Source organism: Hirsutella rhossiliensis, assembly GCF_020360975.1.
Source record: "Hirsutella rhossiliensis strain HR02 chromosome Unknown scaffold00020, whole genome shotgun sequence".
Taxonomy (NCBI): domain Eukaryota; kingdom Fungi; phylum Ascomycota; class Sordariomycetes; order Hypocreales; family Ophiocordycipitaceae; genus Hirsutella; species Hirsutella rhossiliensis.
This window is the reverse complement of record NW_025408686.1, coordinates 786582-801734: the sequence shown is the minus strand read 5'-3', so window position 1 is coordinate 801734 and position 15153 is coordinate 786582. Positions and strand designations below refer to the sequence as shown.

At 60.0% G+C, this 15153-nt stretch overlaps 4 protein-coding genes across 4 annotated transcripts; 2 read left to right on the top strand and 2 right to left on the bottom strand.

Moving 5' to 3' along the window:
- Positions 1 to 267: 267 nt before the first annotated feature.
- HRG_11401 (argonaute linker 1 domain-containing protein) lies at positions 268 to 1373 on the bottom strand (the record flags this gene model as incomplete). Its single annotated transcript, XM_044869871.1, has 4 exons — positions 268 to 702; positions 749 to 1006; positions 1052 to 1139; positions 1183 to 1373. 4 exons carry the CDS (start codon positions 1371 to 1373, stop codon positions 268 to 270), a joined length of 972 nt encoding a protein of 323 aa, XP_044715133.1.
- Positions 1374 to 3395: 2022 nt separating this feature from the next.
- On the top strand, positions 3396 to 7128 carry HRG_11400 (reverse transcriptase (RNA-dependent DNA polymerase) domain-containing protein; the record flags this gene model as incomplete). The annotated part of the gene is made up of 7 exons (XM_044869870.1): positions 3396 to 3460; positions 3572 to 4044; positions 4090 to 4527; positions 4625 to 5361; positions 5498 to 6118; positions 6168 to 6380; positions 6436 to 7128. 7 exons carry the CDS (start codon positions 3396 to 3398, stop codon positions 7126 to 7128), a joined length of 3240 nt encoding a protein of 1079 aa, XP_044715132.1.
- Positions 7129 to 8828: 1700 nt separating this feature from the next.
- HRG_11399 (PIF1-like helicase domain-containing protein) lies at positions 8829 to 12944 on the top strand (the record flags this gene model as incomplete). Its single annotated transcript, XM_044869869.1, has 7 exons — positions 8829 to 9293; positions 9355 to 10400; positions 10473 to 11556; positions 11599 to 12237; positions 12309 to 12311; positions 12374 to 12754; positions 12810 to 12944. The coding sequence occupies 7 exons, from the start codon at positions 8829 to 8831 to the stop codon at positions 12942 to 12944; spliced, it is 3753 nt and encodes a 1250-aa protein (XP_044715131.1).
- Positions 12945 to 13881: 937 nt separating this feature from the next.
- Positions 13882 to 14944, bottom strand: HRG_11398 (uncharacterized protein; the record flags this gene model as incomplete). The annotated part of the gene is made up of 4 exons (XM_044869868.1): positions 13882 to 13967; positions 14018 to 14074; positions 14138 to 14409; positions 14475 to 14944. The coding sequence occupies 4 exons, from the start codon at positions 14942 to 14944 to the stop codon at positions 13882 to 13884; spliced, it is 885 nt and encodes a 294-aa protein (XP_044715130.1).
- Between the last annotated feature and the right edge of the window lie 209 nt (positions 14945 to 15153).

The following is a 15153-nucleotide window of genomic DNA, read 5'->3' as shown; positions in this document are numbered from 1 at the left end:
CTCCAGCGAATCATCCCGAGAATCCCCAAGGCGCAGCTTTGGCCATCTCATTGCACATATCGTCGGGTGGGATCATGCGCCTTCCTCCACTTCCGGGCTGTGGTCCGTTGTTGTAGCTGACGCCTGCCGGCCACCCCTGAGATGGTTTATGCGTCTTTGACCAGGTTCAGCTTCTGCATCTATGCGCCGATCACATCCGCTAATGCTGCAAAATTACGAGTAGCCAAATTCTCTGTAGGCGCAGGGGGGCGAACCGAATCGTGCAGACTAGTCCGCAGCCTCCCCTGCGACGGGGTTCAGGGAGGGAACGCGAGGCAGGACTTGTCCGTTAATTTCTCTTCCCTCGCCGTTGACCCAATGTATGACAATGTACATGTGCATGCCTGGGAAGTGTCGGGGGTGGCGAAGCTTGCAGCGGAGGGAGCCTCGCGACAAGGGGAGGGCTGCCCACGTCGGCATCAACTTTGGGAAGACGCCGTGGCTGACGTTTGCGTTGAGCAGAAGCCGGCCGGTGCCTAGGCGGGCCGACTGGAAGAAACCCCGGGCGGCGATGAGCTGGTGAAAGTCCTGGAACAGGTTGGTGGCGGCCTCGTCTTTGCCAAAGGGGAAGAAGCGGGCGCTGCCGACGGCCGAGATGTCGTGCAGCTTGGAGCGCGGGCCGTGGCCGAGAATGACGTTGAGGGCGTCGACGACGTCCGGGTACTTGGGGGAAGAGGCCGTCGACGGGGCCCTCGCTCATGGTGCCGACGTACTTGAGCAGGGCGTCGAGGGGCGCCTCTGTCGGGCCGTGGATGGTGGCCTCGATGACGTCCCACTTGTCGCCGCTGGTCTCGACGGCCAGCCGGAACCGCACCGGGTTCTCGGCCAGCTTGAGCTTCTGGAGCGAGACGAGCTGGCTCTTGTACTCGGTGGCGAGCACGAGCGTCTTGTCGGCGGCCTTGAGGGTGGCGAGCAGCTCGCGGACGGCAAAGTAGAGCTTGCGGCCCTTGACCTCGCGGCTGGCGGCCTTGGACGACTTGGACGGCTCGCCCGACGACGTCTCGGAGCCGACCTGGACAAACTCAAAGGTGTACTTGTACAGCACCATGGGTTTGAAGGTGACGTTGAAGTAGTTGGACCACAGCGTGACGGGCTGGCCGCTTGTGCCAAAGGCCGGCCTCAGGGGGAAACACGTCAGTGGACCGGGCCTGGAGGGGCGGCGCCTGGATGTTGGTCTTGGCCATCTGCGCCGCGAGGCCGGCGGCCGAGGATCTCTGCGTCTTGATGAGGCGGTCCTCGAGGGCCGTCACGGCAGCGTCGGGTGTCACGACCCTGGGCGCCGGCGTAGAGCCGCCAGCGCAGAACCTCACCAGTGTCACGTGCCCAAGCAGCATCACGTGCCCACGCGCGACCTCGTGTCTATATAAGGGCCCGCTCGGTCGTGTAGTCTAGTCTTCCTTTCTTGCTCCTTAGCTTTGAGTCTTTGTTCATAGTGCCAATACATCTTTATAGCCGTCAAGGCTCGTATGTGCCTGGCCGTAACACTACTCAAAGCTCAATAAGATCGCTTGCCAGCGATTAAGCAAATAGGCACCGAGCTTTCACGTCACACGCGCCTGACGTAAATCCAGCGCATCCGTTCTGACCGTTCCGACCAAGACTCCGACCACCGACCAAGTGATCCTCAAGGCTGAGATCACGTCCGTTCCGACCAAGACTACGCGTGTGTGTAGCCGTCCGACCAACCGTTCCGACCAAGGGATTCGTCCCGTCTGACCTCCGACCGTCCCTGCTCGTGCAGGCATCTGACCGTGATTCCGCGTGGTATCATTTCCGACACCTATCACCTCGCGACTATGATATCCGAGGAAGCCCTGCCCTCTGATCAGCCTCGCCGTTCCACCCGGCTTGCTGGCCAAGCCACTGAATCCGAAATAGTAGCCATGGCTGCCCTGAGCCCCAAGACGCTCTCATCCGCGAGATGAGGGAACAGATTGCGGCCTTAACGGCCCGTCTAAATGAACGCTCTCCGTCTGTTGAATCAAATCGACAGCACCGGGAGCCCTCGACTGCTTTTGCCGGCCCAAATGGCCCGGCCTTCCGACCAACAGGCAAAGCTGCCTGGCCTGTTTTTGCCCCCTTCCCAGAGGGCAAGAACCCCGAGTACAGCGACGCCGCCAAATCGCGCATCAAGGCCTCCGCGACGTTCTCAGGAAAGAAGGACGAGTTCCATTCCTTCATCCTGAGCATAAAGAACAAATTTGACGAAGACGTGCGAACCTTCCGGACTGAGAACAGCCGGATGGTCTGTCTGTATAACCTGCTCGAGGAAAAGCCCGCCGAGCACTTGAAACCCGCTTCTCCTCTGACACTCGACCCTTCTCTGGAGTGGCAGAGATGATCCAAGCCCTCGAGTCCGCCTATGGCAATCCGAATGAGCTTTCCGAGGCTCTTGACCGCCTGCAACGCCTCCAGTTTACCGTGAATGGGAAGACCGACATTGTGGACTTCCTTGCGGAATTTGACTACTTAACTGCGACCGGTCGTGTGCCCGAGGACCAGATGAAGCATACCTTGTGGCAGCACATCCCGGCCAACCTAGATAACAGCCTCTTGACCAAGACCCGTGACGAGTCCGTGACCTACGAGGTTTTCTGTGGGTTCATTAAGGACGCTGTCCACTGCCAGAAGAGGAGTATGAGGCAGACACAGGACTCCCGCTCTTCCGACCGATCTCGCCGCGCGCCGACTAAGACTGCTCCGACTACCGCCAAGACTCCGAACAAGACCGGCTCGACCCTATCACCTCGCGTGATGCTGGCAGAGCCTTGACCGACGATGAGAAAAGGGTCCATTGGGATAATGGCACCTGCTTTATTTGTGGAAAAACAGGGCACCTCTCGCGACTGTCCCGACCGCACCCATGCTGTCTCCCGTGTCGCCTCCGTCCCTGTCCCTGCCAACGACTCTGATCAAGATTCGGGAAACGAATAGGACCATCACAAGACTCCTTGATGGTCCCTAAGGTGTCACAGATAGCGAGTAGGTCTAGCAAGTCATTCACTCTGCCAAGTCAAGTCCAAGTGGATGGTGTGAGCTTACCTGCCCGCTCCCTCTGTGATACCGGAGCCGAAACCCGTTTGCTGGTTAGCCCAACCTTCGCCCAGTCCGCCGCCCAAAGACTCGGAGCCCAGATTAAGGAGCTCCCGAGTCGGATTCCCCTCCAAGACTTCCGTGGAAAGCCAGCCGGCTATATCCAGAAACAGCTGGTCGCCACTTTCGTCATCGATGGCCGTTCGTTCGCAAACGAGACATTTGATATAGCTGAGTGTGGCCATGATATCTTTATCGGTCTTTTCTGGATGCGGAGAAGCGCCTCCTGCTTGACTGCGCCGCCCGACAGATCATCTGGCCAGATGATCTTCCTGCCTCGCCAAGTTCTCCCCGACGATCCAGCTCTCTCGTCAAGCCCCGCTCTCGGGTCGGATCGACCCTAAGATCCAGGCCGACGCTGAGAGGCGGAACCGCCTGCTCGAGAAAGAGGAGAAACGCTACCGGATCCTCCACAAGAACTGGCGCCGCTCTGATCAAGCTCCTCCGGCCTCTGTCCCGACCCGTTACCGACTCCGTCTCCGTCGTTTCAGTCCAAGTCTCCGTCTGCCAAGAAGTCTGTCCGTTTTCAGCTCACGACCGCCCCTGCTACCGACTTCGTCTCCGTCGCCTCGGTCCAAGCCTCCGAAGATCAAGCCCTGATTAACGCCCTGGTCTGCCAAGTAGAGTCTCACGAGAGATTCGAACAGTGGAACGAACTCGAACCGTTGATGCCCCGGGATCCAGTCCAGCTCGAGCCAAGCTCCGGCCTTGACCAGACCGTCCCTAGTGCTCGAACCGTTGCTAAAGTCTCCCCGGATCAGAAGACCTACCAGGGACAAAGCATTCCGTTCCCTCAGGGAGAAGACCCTGAGCATGTTGCTTGTGTCCGTAGTCGTCTACCGCCCCAGCTCACCCATCTAGAGGGATTCTTCTCGAAGAAAGAGGCCCACACCCTACCTTCGAGCCGACCCGGTCACGATGTAGTCCTAGAGCTTGAGAAGCCTCTTTCGCCGACAGGACCCCCATCGTACCGCACGCCCGTTAAGTATCTGCCTCTAGAGAAAGAGACTGTCGATCACCTCCGGGAGATAGACTTCATCGAGCCCGATCCGAGTCCGCACGCCGCATCCGTCCTCTTCGCTCCGAAACCGAACACGACCGCCCGCCGCTTCTGCATCGACTACCGTTGGATGAACGATCATCTTAAAAGTCGCATCACGCCCGCTCCGTCCCTCGAAGGTACTGCTTTCGGTTGCCGTGAAGCTCAACGCTTCACGAAGATCGATGTGATCCAGGCCTTCCACCGTCTCCGCATGGACCCTGACTCCGAGTATTTGACCGCCTTTCGCACCCGTTTCGGAACTTTCCGCTGGAAAGTCCTCCCGTTCGGTCTGAAGGTAGGTCCCGCCTGGTTCCAGCAGTTTATCAACGCGCAGCTCACGATCTCCTCGACCGGTGCGCCAGCGCCTACGCAGATGACGTCCTGATCTACTCGGATAAAGAAGAAGACCACTGGAAAGACTGTCAAGAAGTGATCTGGCGACTCCATCAGGCCAACCTCAGGGAGACATCAAGAAGTCTAGATTTAACGTGACCAAGGTTGACTACCTCGGCGTTCTGCTTGAAGCCGGTGTGGGCCTTAGTGTCGACCCTCGGAAAGTTCGATCGATACAAGACTGGAAGTTTGAAGACCTCCGAGACCGCACCGCGATCCGATCATTCGTTGGCCTATGCAACTTCATCCGTGTTTTCTGCTACCACGCCTCCGGAGTGGCAGAACCCTTGAACCGGTTGCTTAAGAAGGATGTTGCCTTTGTGATGGGCCCGGAGCAACGCGAAGCATTTGATCAACTCAAGCGCCTGGCTATCGAAGCCCCGGTCCTCGCCTTCTTTAGACCAGAACTGCCGACCCGACTGGAGACCGATGCCTCCCGGAATGCCACAGCTGGTGTTCTATGGCAGGAACAGCCTGATCAGACCTGGAAGCCCGTTGGATTCTTCTCTAAGACCATGACCCCGGCCGAGCGAGCCTACCCAATCCAAGATCGAGAGCTCCTCGCCGTCGTACAGAGTCTAGAGCACTTCTACCCAGAGCTCTTAGGCCAGAAGTTCGATGTGATCACCGATCACGAAGCCTTAGTCCATTTCTCTACGAAGCGCCTGCTCTCGGTACGACAGATCAGATGGTCCGACTTTCTCGCCCAGTTCGACATCCGTTTCCTCTACCGCCCCGGTCGACTGAACGTAGTCGCCGATGCCCTCTCCAGGAAGACAGCGGAGCTCCCTACCGTAAAGGCCGGGAAGCCGAGGAACGCACGGTGACCCTGATCCTCCGGAAAGGCTAGGCTTCGCGACCGACTCTCTAGACCCTACGGCCGCCGGCAACCTGCCCTCAGAACTTTAGTCCCGAACCTAAGCCTACTAGACCATTAGTTCTGAGGGCCACGAGTGCCCTACAGACCCCAGAAGACCGAGGATACAGCAGACGCCCGATCAAGACCGCCCAGAACTAGACCCGAACTCGGTCCCGAAGGGAGCCGAACTCGTTTCGTTGATCCGCCAGGAGAACCTCCTCCAAGACCTCGGTACCCATGGAACACACCTGGTCGTACCAGCCCAGACCTCAGACAAGCAGACGTTTCTTCAGACCGCGCTCATTCGCGAAGCCCACGAACCCCAGATCTTCGCTCACGCCGGACAGAACAAGGTGATCAAGCTGCTCCAACGAGACTTCTACTGGCCAAGGATGAAGGAGGATATCCGTCGTTATATTCGGAACTGCCACGACTGCCGCCGCAACAAAACCCCTCGAGACAAGACCCCTGGACTGCTCCATCCACTGCCCGTACCGACCTCTGTTTGGGAGCACGTCGAATGTGACGGGAAGGATATGCCGAAAGACCGTTACGGATATGACTATGTTTGGACCTTCGTCTGCAAGCTAAGCCGGATTATCGCCACGCTCCCAGGAAAGAAAAACGATACGGCAGAAGTCTTAGCTAGCCGCTACTTCCGCTACCTCTATCGTTTCTTCGGTATGCCCCTCGTATGGATTTCTGACAACGCTGGACAGTTTATTTCTGCCTTCCTCGCAGAGATTAACCGGCTCACGGGAACGAAGCATCGTCATGGAAGCTCCCTACACCCTCAGACCCAAGGGGGGTGTAGAAGTTACAAATCAATACCTAGATCAAAAGCTACGATTCTACGTGACGAAGCATCAAGATAACTGGAGTTCCCTGCTGCCCGCCCTCGACTTCGCCCATAACTCGTCTTGGCACTCTTCCATCGACATGGCACCGTTAAAAGTAGCCCTAGGCCGAGATATCCGGAACCCCCCTGTCACTGCCCCCGACTGACAAGACCGCTGCCACCGGACCCGCCGCCAGAGCTAGGGAACTTGTGCAGACCGCCCAGGAAACCCAGGAAGACGCCAGGAATGCTGCCACCGCCGCTCAAGAACGTCAGAAGGAACAGGCTAATAGGAAACGACGACCAACCGACTTTGCCATCGGTGACCGAGTTTTTCTCAGCAGGAAAGGCTTCGCCACGAACGCTCCGACTACTCGGCTAGATAACCAATGGTCAGGTCCGTTCGTAATCCTGGAAGAACGCGGTCATAGCTACGTACTGCAGCTGCCCGAGTCGTACAAAATGAAGAACCTATTCCACGCCGACCGTCTTCGAAAAGCAGCCGATAACCCCTTGCCCCAGCAGATCCAGTCACCTCCGCCACCCGAGGAGATCAACGGAGAACCCGAGTGGGAGGTTGATCAAGTCCAGCAGTCTCGAGTAACCGGTAGGAGTCGACGACTGGAATACCAGGTCTTATGGAAGGGATGTGACCCTGATGAGACCTGGTACCCGGCTAGGAATTTCCGTAACGCACCAATGGCATTGAAGATTTTCCACGATGAACATCCGGACGCAGCAGGCCCACCCGTCAACCTGCAATACTGGATCGAATGTGCTGCAGCGGAGGAGGGCTGCGAGGAACGAGACGATGACGACACAGCAGAGAAAGCCGTGAAACCAAGAACCCGCCGCCACGACTGACTACCTTGATACGCATATCAAGGCCTTAGACGGGGGGTAGTGTCACGACCCTGGGCGCCGGCGTAGAGCCGCCAGCGCAGAACCTCACCAGTGTCACGTGCCCAAGCAGCATCACGTGCCCACGCGCGACCTCGTGTCTATATAAGGGCCCGCTCGGTCGTGTAGTCTAGTCTTCCTTTCTTGCTCCTTAGCTTTGAGTCTTTGTTCATAGTGCCAATACATCTTTATAGCCGTCAAGGCTCGTATGTGCCTGGCCGTAACATCGGGCTGCGGGAAAGATCCATTGACGCTGCGGGCCTTGTCAGCGGGCCGGGTGTCGAGCACGGCAGACGGGGGCAATATACACACCTATACGCCAGCTCGATCGTCGTGTCGCGCGGCCGGCCCCCACGACCACCGCGGAAGCCGCCTCCGCGACCGCCCCGGTCACCGCCGTCGCCACGGCCGCCGCGATAGCCACCGCGTCCGCCGCGATAGCCACCGCGTCCGCTCCGGTCCGAGAAGCCGCCGCGGCCGCGGGCAGAGGAGCCGCCGCCGCCCCGGTCTCCGCCGCGGTCTGACATCGCAACAGCCAAGTCTATCTCCAGGGACGTGTCAAAAAAAATTAACGCGGACCGGGCAAGGGATGTCGCGACAGGCCAGGGTCTTGCTCGGAGCACGGCAGCGGGGGGCTTACATGTTATTTATATATACGTGCACGCCGAGGCGGTGAGCAAGCAAGCAGCGCAGTCGCCGTTTGCGCGGGGCGGCAGAGGCCGTGAAGAGGAATGTGTGCGAGGCAGGCGCAGGCGCAGGGCAGGCCGTTTGCTGCCTGTGAGCAAGAGCACGGGCTCGCACGAAGTGAATGGCGAGATGGGCCGGTGCTGGGTGACGGGCGGCGGGCGGGGAGAGCGCCTTGCAAGAGCTGTGTCCCGTCCTTTATCCTCTTTAGCCAGGGCCTGTTCCCGCAGTCTTTGCACCTCGATGCGCCCGCTGTTCACGACACACTAGAGAACAGGGCCGGAGAGGATGCTGGCTGGCCTGGCATCGTCGTGGAGGAGGCGAAAAATGCAGACGAGACGAGGGTGAGGTGGTAGTTCAAACCGTCCCCGCTTTTTTGGTGGATGGATAGTCGCATATCAAGCCTGCCTAGGATGATTAACGTACCCCACTGCGTCGGCGGCTGATAACTTACACTGGCGCCCGGGGCGCGCTTTCTGACTAAGCCTCAAAATCGTGCCCCTATCCCATTGAGTGTACGAAGGCTGCAAGCGTGTACCTTACAGGGATTACAGCCAATAAAAACTCACACATTAATAGTTACTTCCCGTCTTTACACAAAGCTACATCGCATGCATTACATCCCCAACGTGTCTGCCGCGCCTGCCGGCGGTTGAGGGCATTGCCAGTCAAGTCAGCCAGAGCCGCCCTCTGGCCCCTTTTTTGCTGGCTTTGAGACCGTGTTTGGCCCAGCTTGAATCCTTGGCAGGCCAAGCAGCGAGAGCATTTTCCCCCTGTTGATATGTTGATGCTGTGATATTGGCACGAATTCGTTGCCGGCGTTATATCGTTGCCTCGAGCTGCCGCTTTTTCCGTATCTTGCGATAATCTCGTCAACAAGCTGCTGCCGCCACTGGCCCTGTGAGAGGTAGGGCTTCCACTGAGGCCGGCCACGAGACTGAAGAATGAAGGTGTTGATAAGAACTGAGCTCCGTCTCAGCATGCGGCACAAGATCCTGGCGCTCATCGTCCGCTACGGCGTGCCCGCGATCTGGTTCACGATCAACCCAAATGACATTACGAACCCAGTGAAGCTCCGGCTGGCAGCGTACCGCACGCGCGACCCCGAGGCGGCCGAGGCGTTCCTGCGAAGCCTCGATATGTCGTTCAAACGGGTCCGGCTATCCGTCTCCGACCCGATGAGCTCGGCCATGTTCTTCCATCGCGAGATGGCGCTGTTCTTCGAGCATTACGTAAATGCAGGGGGGGGGGAGTCGGTGTTCGGGCGCATCAGCCAGTATTACGGTGCCGTGGAGACCAACGAACGAGGCTCCCATCACGTCCACGGGCTGCTCTGGCTACACGGGAACGCGCACCTGGGCTCGATGCTCGCCGACGCCCACGGCGAGGAACAGGCGGCGTACCGCGAGCGGATCGTCCGCTATGTCGATAGCGTCTTCTGCGAGGTAAGGGGCGGGGCGTCGCGGTCATGGGCCAAGAGGATGCAAGCTGACACACGGAAAGCAGGACCTGGACCAGGAGGGGTTTTGCGCCGTCCACGCGGAGCGTTCGGTGACGTCCGATGTCTCGTCCCTGCTGGACAGTGCCGAGCGGTTCTCGGCCGCATTCGAAGAGGAAGCCAACTTCTGCGCCGGCGCGACGCAGATCGACACCCATAGTCCGACATGCGTCAAGTACTCCCTGGGTGACAAGGGAGGAAAGGGCGACCTCTGTCGCTTCAAGGCGCCATGGAAGCTGGTGGAGAAGACGGCCTTCTCGCCGGACGGCGTGCTGCGGATCCGTAGGACGCATCCCATGGTGAATCGATGGAATAAGGCCATCGCCGTGGGGCTCCGCCACAACCACGACATCTCCTTCATAGCGACGCAGCGGAAGACCATGGCGCTCGTCTACTACGTCACGAACTACGCGACCAAGGTAGAGGACCCGACGTGGAAGCGCGTCGCCGCCGCGGCGGATCTACTGCCCGTCGTCTCGGCCGGGGAGGACGCCGGAAGTGGCGTCGTGGGCGGTGATGATGGAACCAAGAACAAGACACGGCAGTTTCTTATGAGAGTGGCGAACCGTGTCTTCACGGAGCGGGCTCTGTCCCAAGTCGAGGTCGTCGCCCATCTGCTAGGGTACCCAAGCGAGTTCACGAGCAGCAGCGCCTGGGCGTACCTAAACGTGTCGGTGCTCTACTGGCACGTCTCGAGACGGTGGCGACACCTTCGACAGGAGAGCGGCACCGCGGTCGCTGACGTGTCCGTAGATGAGTCGGTCGTCGTGGAAGAAGCGGGCGAACGGATCAGCTTCGCCGAGGCGTACCATCATCGCGGAAACGTCCTACGAGGCTTATGCCTATACGACTACGTTTCGCTCGTCAGGCTCCAACGCGTCGGCAAGGACGGGTGCTCCGGTGCCTGGGGAGAGGTGGCGTTCGAGAGCGGCTGGGTGGCGGGTAAAGACTGGGTGCAGGTATTGAGGCGGCCGGGGAAGCATGCCGTCGTCTGCCTTGACGGGTACCTAAGCAAGGATTTTGAAGAGGACGACGAGGGATCATGCCATCGCAGGTAAGCACGGCAAACGGGCGGTTGAAAAGGGGATCGCAACGCGTCGCAACTAAACCGTTCTGTTCGTTATAGGTCAGCCGTGCAGCATCTTGCGTTGTTCACCCCGTGGGAGGCCTTTCTTAGCGAGGAGCGAGGCGACATCAACGACATATGGAGGCGCGCGCGGGAGCAGCTTCCGCCGAGAACCTCGTGCCTCGTCGACAACGTTCAATTGCTCAGGCGTTCCGCCGAGGACGCCAAGCGAGACGCCAAGCAATGGGCAGCCTCGTCCGGCGACGGGGAGGGGGGGGAGGGGCAGGGCCAGGGCCAAGCGGATCACGAGGCGGCATCGGCGTACCAGTCGGACGACGTCGGAATGGCGACGCGACTGATTGACGTCGTGCGAAGCGCGGCCGGGGCGAACCAGATCACGGCGGGATCGCAGGAGCTTTCGGGAATGATGCAGCAGCTCTGCCGCTTCCAACAATCCGCACTAGCCTCGACGGCCGAGCTCCAGGCCACCATGGTGACCGAACGGGGCGGGAGGTACATCAACATGCCCGGCCAGGTGTTCTCCGGGGCCGCCGTGCCGCCGCAGGATCAGGTCAGGGCCATCAAGTCGCAGCAGACTTGCGCCTCCAGGGAGAGGGTGAAGATGATCCAGGGCATACAAAGCATGGCCCCGGCCCACGGCACCGATCGCGGCGCAGCGGCGCGGAGCGTGCTGACCGGCTTCGGGGAGGAAGACGTGCAGATGACGGGAGCGGCAGCTGAGGAGACGGCAGGTAACGCGCAGGCCGGCATGGAAATCCGCCTCGGCCCGTCGACCTCCTTCCTCGAGGCTGGGAAAGGCTTAAGAACACGGTTGACGCTGAACAAGAAACAGGCGATCGCCTTCTCGATAATATGCCGCCACCTGGACTCGATGCGGGAAAGAGACGGAGGCGACGTCAGCCAGCTCTGCCAGTTCGTCGGCGGCGAGGGCGGCACCGGCAAGTCGCGCGTCATCGAAGCACTCGTGGGCCTCTTCGCCGCCAAGGGTATCTCGAGTCGCCTGCTGGTCACGGCGACGTCGGGGACCGCCGCCGCACGGGTCAACGGCATCACCATCCACTCCGCCTGCGGCTTCACCAAGGACCAAGGGCCGGGCGAGAACACGGCGAGGAACGTCGACGGCGTGCGGCTGCCGAAGCAGGCGGAGCGGTTCGTCAACGGCCAGTCCCGGATGGACTGGCAGGACAAGGACGTGCTCGTCATCGACGAGGTGAGCATGCTCGGCGCGCGGACGCTGCACGCCGTCAACGAGCGGCTCTGCCAGCTCCGGGGATCGCGGCGGGACTTCGGCGGCATCCCCATCGTCCTCTTCTGCGGGGACTTCCACCAGTTCCGCCCGGTCCAGGAGCGGTCGATCCTGCTGCCGAGCGCCGCCGTCTCGTGGGACGAGGACAGCTCGTTCAGGGCCGAGCGGCACCACCAGCACGACAGGGCGCACGCGCTGTGGAGGCGGTTCACGACCGTCGTCATGCTGGACGAGCAGATGCGCGCCGCCGGCGACCCGGAGCTGCAGGGGCTCCTGCGGCGGATCCGACGGGGCGTGCAGGACCACGCGGACCTGGACCTCCTCAACTCGAGGTGCCACCGGGAAGGCAGGCGGATCCCGTGGGAAACGGGCATCACGGTGGTGACGCCGCTCAACAGGAACCGGTGGAACCTCAACATGGAGGCGAGCCTGGCGTTCCAGATGCAGCAGCGGTCGACGGTGCGCATCTTCCTCTCCGAACACAAGTGGAAGGACGGCCTGCCGACCGAGGAAGAGGCCATCACGATGCTGAACCAGGGCGACGACAGCGCGATCCCGGTGCCGGCCGTCTTCATGTTCGTGCCGGGGATGCCGGTCGTCGTGAACCACAACACTCACCAGGGCTGAAGCTGGTGAACGGCGCCGGCTACACGGCGGCGGAGGTCATCATCGACAAGGCGTACCGGGGCATCAGATCTCGGCCGACATGACGATCCACTTCGGGCCGCCGGCGGCGATCATACTGGGGTCGGAGACGACCAAGGACTTCCACTTCGTCGGGATGCCGGCCGGCACCATCCTGCTGACGCCCATGAGCGTCAGGGTCCAGCGTCAGCGGAAGCGACCGTGGCAGCAGAACGACGTCAGCCGCAAGGGCCTGCCGTGCGCCGCCGCCTTCGCGTGCACGGATTACAAGGTGCAGGGGGGGACGCTGGAGCGCGTGGCGCTCGAGCTGCGGGGGACGAGGACGACCAACGTCGGCGGACGCGCCGTCCCGTCGCAGTGCGACCCGTACAGCCTGTACGTGCAGCTATCGCGGTGCCCGACGCTGGACGGCATCATGCTCGTGTCGAAGGTGCGAGAGGGACCTGGTGGGAAACCGGGTCCCCGGGGAGATGACCGCCGCACAGGCGAGACTGGAGGAACTAAGCGACAGAAGCGTTCGGGAGGCGCTGTGCTGGCTCGGCGACGACTTGGACGCCGCGAGGCAAGAGAGGGAAGGCTTGGTGAGGCACGACGTCGTCGGACGCCGCGGGAACGGCTGACGTGAGCAAGGAGGCCAAAACGAAAGAGGCTATTTTCAGCCCAATCGGGTTGAGAACGAGGCGGCTAAGTCAAAAGAGGCAGATTTTACGGAACGGGTAAGGCAACACCTCATGGGTTGCGCAAACAGGAGAAGGCAACCCAGCGGGGTTGCGCAAAGAGCCTTGAGGAACGAAAGACTTGCGGTTGGAAGGGGAGGTTTGGAAAGACTCAAGCTAAAAAAGATCCAAGCTCAGAAAGGGAAGCTAGGAAGATTTAAGATTAGTTAAGAGGGGGAAGTTAAGAAAGAAAGAAAAAGACTTTAAGTTAAGGTTGGAAAGTTAGGAAGACTCAAGGTAGGAAAGGGGGAGGCAGAAAGGACTCAAAGTTGGGCGGGGTGATAGGAAGTTAGGACGATATAGGAAGGGACGAGGTTTAGTTCGGTAGATGTAAGTGACGATTCACGACATAATGTGCCAGGTCAAGGCCTCTATCAAGTAATATAAGAGTAGATAAAATAAAGGTCAACTAACATGAGCTGTTCAAGAAATCCCAGCCGACAGTAAACTTGCCTTGTTATTCTATATCTATCGTTCTCTTAGCTGGGTGACGGTTTCGAGGCGGGCGGGCCGACGAGGCTACGGGGTGGGCGACAATCGAATCAAGGGGCGGGTTTCCCGAGGCGGGACCCTGTTTAGATGATACATCCGGGTCGGGAATGGAGGAGACAGCCGAGACCGAGAAGGGTTGAGTAGCCAAGGGGCCAGGGATAGGGGAAGAAGAAGACCCAGAGGCCTGTTGCGTCAGGCACGGTCGCTTCGTCGGCGTATCGGCAGGTTCAGGATAATGGCGCTTTTGGGGCGGCGTGGGGAGCAAGTCGAAGGCGCAGCCGAAGCTAAAGACGGAGGACTAATTGGGAGAGTGCTAGGAATAACCACGGACATAGAGGCAGCGCGCATATTATGAAAAGCGGCAGAAGCGGAGGACTGTTGTCGTTTTGGTGGCGTAGAGGGTAGCGGTGTCATCGCAGCCATAGAGGTGGACGACTTGTCGAGAAAAGTCCAGGAATCCGGGACGACTATAAAAACAAAGTCACGGTCAGAGCCCGGCGGGTGAACCATGACGCCGTGGTCCAGCAGGCCAGCGACCTTGCCTGTGCAGGTAAAGGGGACATTAGGCTGAAAGTAAGAGTTTCGCCTCTCGGCCATCTTCTTACATAGGACGGCCCAGGGGCTGGCGTGAATAGGGAAGATGACGAAGGCCTGGAAGGGGTGGAAGCCCTTAAAGGGGATCTTATCGGGGTTCCCCGGGGCGACGTAGGTAGATAGGTGGACGAAGCCGCAACATCTAAGTTGGGCGGTGTCTAGGCCTGGCAGAAGGTCCCTCCGCAGCAGGGAGTGGCCGGTGCCGACGACGAGGCCGGTGAAGGAAACAACAGGCGGGACGTGGGGGAAGTCGTCCATAGAGGCAAAGAGCCTAGGAAGAACGCTTTAGGACAGATTTAGCTACCCATTTCCTCGCTGCCACGCGCGGGGGAATGGGACCCGGCCTACGGCTGGTAGCCCTGGTCGCGGACGACGAGGGCGGGCATGGTATAGAGAACGGTGCCGCCCGTGTCAGACTCCAGGCCGTCGCGCTGTTCGACCTCCCACGCAAGGGCGTAGGGGTGGACGCGGCCGTTCATGAAGAACCACTGCTCGGTCCAGTCGGTGTCAAGAATCGACTGACCGTAAATCGAGAGGTTAAGGCTAAAGAAGACGGAGGTTGGGGAACTGTCGGCACCCGACCGCAGGGGCGCATATTCCGCTGTGAGCAGCCACGCGGGTGGAGGCAGCAAGACGCGGGCCATGGCTTCGGCGTTAAGTCCCTTGATGCGGTGTTCGTCCAGGTGGGCAAACCTGGCGGGGCAGTCGGTTTGGACGAAAAGCATCACGGACATATCACCGCCAGCGCCGGTTTGGCTATCGAGCGGCTTTCGGAGGTGCGGTGCGGGCAGGTCGGTAGGATGTAGAGAGGAAGACATCGTGCACCTGGGCCGGTCGATAGACCCGTCGCGCCCCCTAGAACGACCGCTGCCTGGCGTTAAGAGCGGAGTAAGGAGGAGATCGAGCGTAAACGTACGTAGAATAAACCAAGGGTGATATAGATTGGCCGGGAAATGTGAGGAGTTTCGCCACGGCAAGTGTTTGCCTAGATGTCGAAGGGATACGCAGTGGTGTCGCGAAGCTGGGC